The sequence below is a fragment of the Triticum dicoccoides genome, chromosome 4A (genome assembly GCF_002162155.2).
Source record: "Triticum dicoccoides isolate Atlit2015 ecotype Zavitan chromosome 4A, WEW_v2.0, whole genome shotgun sequence".
Lineage (NCBI taxonomy): Eukaryota > Viridiplantae > Streptophyta > Magnoliopsida > Poales > Poaceae > Triticum > Triticum dicoccoides.
The window spans coordinates 595,548,882-595,553,404 of record NC_041386.1 but is presented as its reverse complement, the minus strand read 5'-3'; the positions used below and the strand labels follow the sequence as shown (position 1 = coordinate 595,553,404).

Here is a 4,523-nt window from a genome sequence, read left to right as displayed (position 1 = left end):
ACGACGCTCAAATGCCGTTGTCGTCGCTCCAACATTGAAGGTCGGATTATGGGTTTTCACCTCAAATACTAGGTCCGAGCAACTCCTACAACAAGATGACGCTGCAAAAAAAAAAAACATTGTCATTGCCAGGTATGACCAACTAGGGTCAAAGCTAGTCTGATATAATGTGTTTTGTAAGAAAAGATTTCATCAACACCTTGTATTGCTCCATTGTCTGGCTTCATTTATAAATCAGAGCGCGAGACTATTTTGAGCATAAATGGTTAGAGAAGGCAATAAGGAAATAAGAAAATTACCCACGCACGATAAAAAGCTTTCATTGTTTATTTATAAAAAAGTGTTGCGAAAACCTATTTGAAGCATAAAAATAGTTGGAGAAAATGCTGTTAGGATTCAGGAATAGTATAGACGCATTTGCAGAGCAGAACGGTTGGTACGCTGCTCGGGTGCACAAAGCTTGCCTCCCCCAATAATCGCTGTCGGTCGCCAGCGCTTTCCTTGTTTGATTATTAGGCAGCGTGATCTGATCTCTTCCTCCTCCTTATCCGGCGGTCCTCCCGCTTCTTCAGACACCCTCCACCTCAGGCCACGGGGCCGCGTCCCCTCGCCGGTCTATAAATACCGGCGAAGGGGAGCCAAACAAGATCACCCACCACAACACCATCATCGCATCCCATTAGCATCGCCATTTTCCTTGGAGAGAAGTAGCCAGAAACAGCAGCGCCATGGCCGGCATCATGCACAAGATCGAGGAGAAGCTCCACATGGGCGGCGGCAGCGACGAGCACAAGAAGGACGAGGAGCACAAGAAGGCGGAGGAGCACAAGAAGAAGGACGGGGAGCACAAGAAGGACGGCGAGCACAAGGAGGGCATGATGGAGAAGATCAAGGACAAGATCAGCGGCGACGGCAAGAAGGACGGCGACCACAAGGAGAAGAAGGACAAGAAGAAGAAGAAGGACAAGAAGCACGGCGAGGGCCACAAGGACGACGACGGCCACGGCAGCAGCAGCAGCGACAGCGACAGCGACTGAGCCAGCTCCGGCCCGCGCTCCGGCAGCGTGCAGGTACGTACCAATGGTGGTCGCCGTCTCCATGAGTTCCTTTTCTCGCTCTCATGTTCTTGTTGGATCTGATCTACGTAATTAATTAAGAAGGTAAGCAGTTGCTAATCTTTTTTTGGATCTGTTCGTGCAGTGTAGGCGAGATCGATGATGAACACTTGGGAGAAGTGTGACAGACATATATGTTGCAGGGTTTGGAGCGTGTGGTAGCATATGTATGTAATGCGTGACATGCCTCATGGATCTTGTGATGTATAATAATTAGCCGGCCGCACTGCACTGAACGGTGCTTGTAATAATAACGTTAATCATGTTGGTATTGATGTATCTCCATTGGTAATTTGGTATCCCCATGTTTTCCAAGTTTTTTTTGTGTATGTGGCGTCTCTTTCATCTCTGGAAGCAGTTTTTGTTTCTGTTTCTGACAAACTAGACGCAGTTAGAAACATGTTAAATGATTAACGGTGTTTTGTTTTCCTTCTCTTTTTCAGTTTCAGAAGTTGTGTGGTGCTCGGTTTTTCTTTTCAGAGTTTTGCTTCTTTGCAACTTTCCTCTGTTTTTCATTTCAGAGTTTTGTTTGTTTGGAACCTTCCTCTGTTTTTCATTTTAGAGTTTTGCCTGTTTGCAACTTTCCTCTGCTTTCCATTTTTGGATTTGTGCCCGGTATTAATTCCAGGAATGGAAAAATCAAAGTTGGAGTAGTATATTTACTTGTATAATATATCAGATCACATTTGGGATCGTCACCCATGTTATCATCAAAAAGACGATTCAGCACCCATGCGATAATAAGCTATACTAATTAAATTTAGCCCTAGGTCAGAGTTTGGCGACCCTCCACGTCGGCGGGCAGGGGCTCGCCGTCCTCTGGGGGTGCCGCGAGGGACATCCGTGTTAGGACGGCGGCGACGCTTCTCGCTCCGGTGGACTCGGAGGTGGAGTGGCCGTGCCTTACGTCGTCGGCGGGGGCCGGCCGGGCGGCGGAGGAGGAGGCGGCGGCGCCGCAGGCTGCGGAGGGTGGCGCGGCGTCTCCGAGGCCTAGGGTTGGCAGCGTCGGTCCCGGGGCCGAGGTGGGCCAGCGGGGTCGTGGGCCGGCCCAGGAGTCAGGTTCGGCAGGCGGTGAAGGCCCGCGCTCCGGAGGAGACAGCGAGTCCCGGGGGAAGGGAGGCCTGGCGATTAGTGGGCCGGTGGGTTCCGTCCAGCCCATGGCAGGCCTGCCTCGGCCTTGGCCCAACCCCGGCTCCTATTTATGGGTGCGCCGCGGCTGCCTTGACCCCTCGCTAGGGTTTCCCGCATCTAGATCGGAGGTGCGGCGCTGGGCTCGCCGTGCCAGATCCATCCAACCCATTTCCCCACCTCCCCCTTTCTCAACTTCTTTTGCGGCGGCGGTGATGAATGGGCGGCGCGCGGAGAAGAGGCCTATGGAGCCCCCGATCTCAGATGGGGAGCGGCGCCGGGAGCGCGAGCTGCGGGAAAAGGCGAAGAAGGAGCAGCGAGCAAGGAATGGTGGCAGATCTGAGAGGAGCTATGAGCCGGAGGGGCGCGAGGGGGAGTGGGGTCCCCCTCCCCCATGGTGGATCCAGCAGCAGGAAAGAAGAAAGAAGAAGAAGGAGATGGCTCGGCGTCGGGAGCTGGAACGCAAGCCCGCGGATCTCCCCAGATATGGTGGTGGCCACGGAGATCCGCTGGCCAAGAAGGCCCGGGCGTCGTCTGACCCCTTGGCTGTGTCCCTCCCCCCTGGCGCGAAGGGCACCGTGGGCGAGCCCATTCCGGTGGAGGACGGGTCGGAGGCTATGGAAGTGGAATGTTTCAAGTGCGGGAGACTTGGCCATTTCCAGTCCAAATGCAAATTCCAGCCTTTGTGTGTGCTCTGCAAGGAGGAGGGACATGCTTCCGCTCATTGCCCGACGAGGGGTCGGCAGCCTAGCCTGCAGATTATGGGCAGTGCAATTTCAGGGGAGGGTTTCTTCTGCTTGCAGTTTGAAGAGGAGGAAGAGCTGGAGGGCCCTCGGCTCCCCTCGGTGGGAAACGCGGCAATCCTCTCCGCGGAGCCAGGCAGCCTTAACCTGCGGGTTCTCATTCAGGAGCTCAAACACATGGTCACGGGGGACTGGGACTGGCAAGTCACGCAAGTAGGAGAAGACGATTTCATGGTGGTGTTTCCCTCCGCGGACCTTCTTCACATGGCCCGGACCAGTGGCAAACTCTTCCTCTCCATTAACGACATCACTGCTAGGGTGCGGGATGTGGTCCATGAGGTGCTCCCACCAATGGTGATGCCAGAAGCTTGGGTGCGGCTCCATGGGATTCCTGAGAAGCATCGCAAGATTGAGCGCATCAAGGAGGCCTTTAAGATGCTGGGCCGACCGATTCTGGTTGATGAACTTTCCCTCATTAAGTTGGGTCCGGTGAGGATGAAATTGGCTTGCAAGTCGCCGGCCAAGCTGAATGGCACGGTGGAGGTCTGGTTTAATCACGAAGGATATCAGATCAAGGTGGAGCTAGAACGGATGCCCAGAAGGTTGGGTGATGGCGGTGGAGCCTCGGGGGCGGGCCCATCCGCTCCCCCGCCAGACAGCCAGCAGGGAAAGGGCGACCCTAGCAAGCAAGGGCCTTCCGCGGGCAACGCCCCCAAGGCAGCTGCCATTGGGGCGCCCAAACCTGGGACGGGGGCGTCTCAGAAGGAGGCAGCCGGCTCCGGCGCGAAGGTGGGGGGCCAAGATGTGGTGATGGGCGAGATGGCGGACGACCCCGAAGACAGCATCCAAGACACTTCTATCGACACCGAGACATGGGAAAAACTGGGTGTGATCGCGACTCAAGACACGGCTGTCAGCCTTCCCCCCCTCGCCCGCTCTCTGGATCCGTCTTTCGAGGTCCTGGGCTCCAGCCTGACAGCTCCGTGTGCGCCTCTCCCTCTTGTGGCAAGGGGGTACGGGGCCATGCCGGGCTCCCCATCCCGAGGGGGGGAGGGCTCGGGGCTGGACTGCGTCCTCATGGACTCGGACCCAACTCCGGCCTCTGACAGGCGTCTGTCGAGTGGCTCTGGCCGACAGGCCAAGAAGACTGCGGGGAGGAAGGCGGGGAGCAAGACGGTGGTCTCGGAGGTTGCGGGGTCGGTTTCGGCGCTGGGAGGCGATTTGGGCGCGGCTCTGGTGGCGTCAGGGCCGGCAGTCAAGGCCAAGCGTACTAGGGCAACTTCGGTGTCGTCTCGGGCTCCTAGCGCTCGCGCCAAGGCCAAGCTCGGAGACATGACCTCTCTGGAAAGTGCAAAGCTTCGTGCTGCTGACAAGAACATGGACACGACAGGTAACCTTCTCCCCTCCTTTAAGATTCTGAATGCTTTCTCTGATGAGCATCTCGCCGAGATTCTGCATGATAGTGGCGTAGCGCTAGACTCCTCGTCTCTGGATTTGATTTCTTTATTGCGTGCGCGCGAAGAGGCCCAGGCTGCCC

General features: G+C 56.1%; 1 protein-coding gene across 2 annotated transcripts; it reads left to right on the top strand.

The window, feature by feature from the left end:
* Positions 1–549: 549 nt before the first annotated feature.
* On the top strand, positions 550–1,430 carry LOC119287146 (dehydrin HIRD11-like). Of its 2 annotated transcripts, none has more exons than XM_037566667.1 (2): positions 550–1,070; positions 1,206–1,430. In XM_037566667.1, the coding sequence occupies exon 1, from the start codon at positions 729–731 to the stop codon at positions 1,035–1,037; it is 309 nt and encodes a 102-aa protein (XP_037422564.1). In that variant the 5' UTR covers positions 550–728; the 3' UTR covers positions 1,038–1,070; positions 1,206–1,430. The 2 variants fall into 2 exon arrangements, with proteins under 2 accessions (XP_037422564.1, XP_037422563.1); XM_037566666.1 differs by having other exon boundaries at positions 551–1,070; positions 1,201–1,430.
* Positions 1,431–4,523: the final 3,093 nt, after the last annotated feature.

Excerpts from the sequence above, each read along its gene's own strand:
- LOC119287146 (XM_037566667.1), top strand. The coding sequence starts at position 729 with ATGGCCGGCATCATGCACAAGATCGAGGAGAAGCTCCACATGGGCGGC.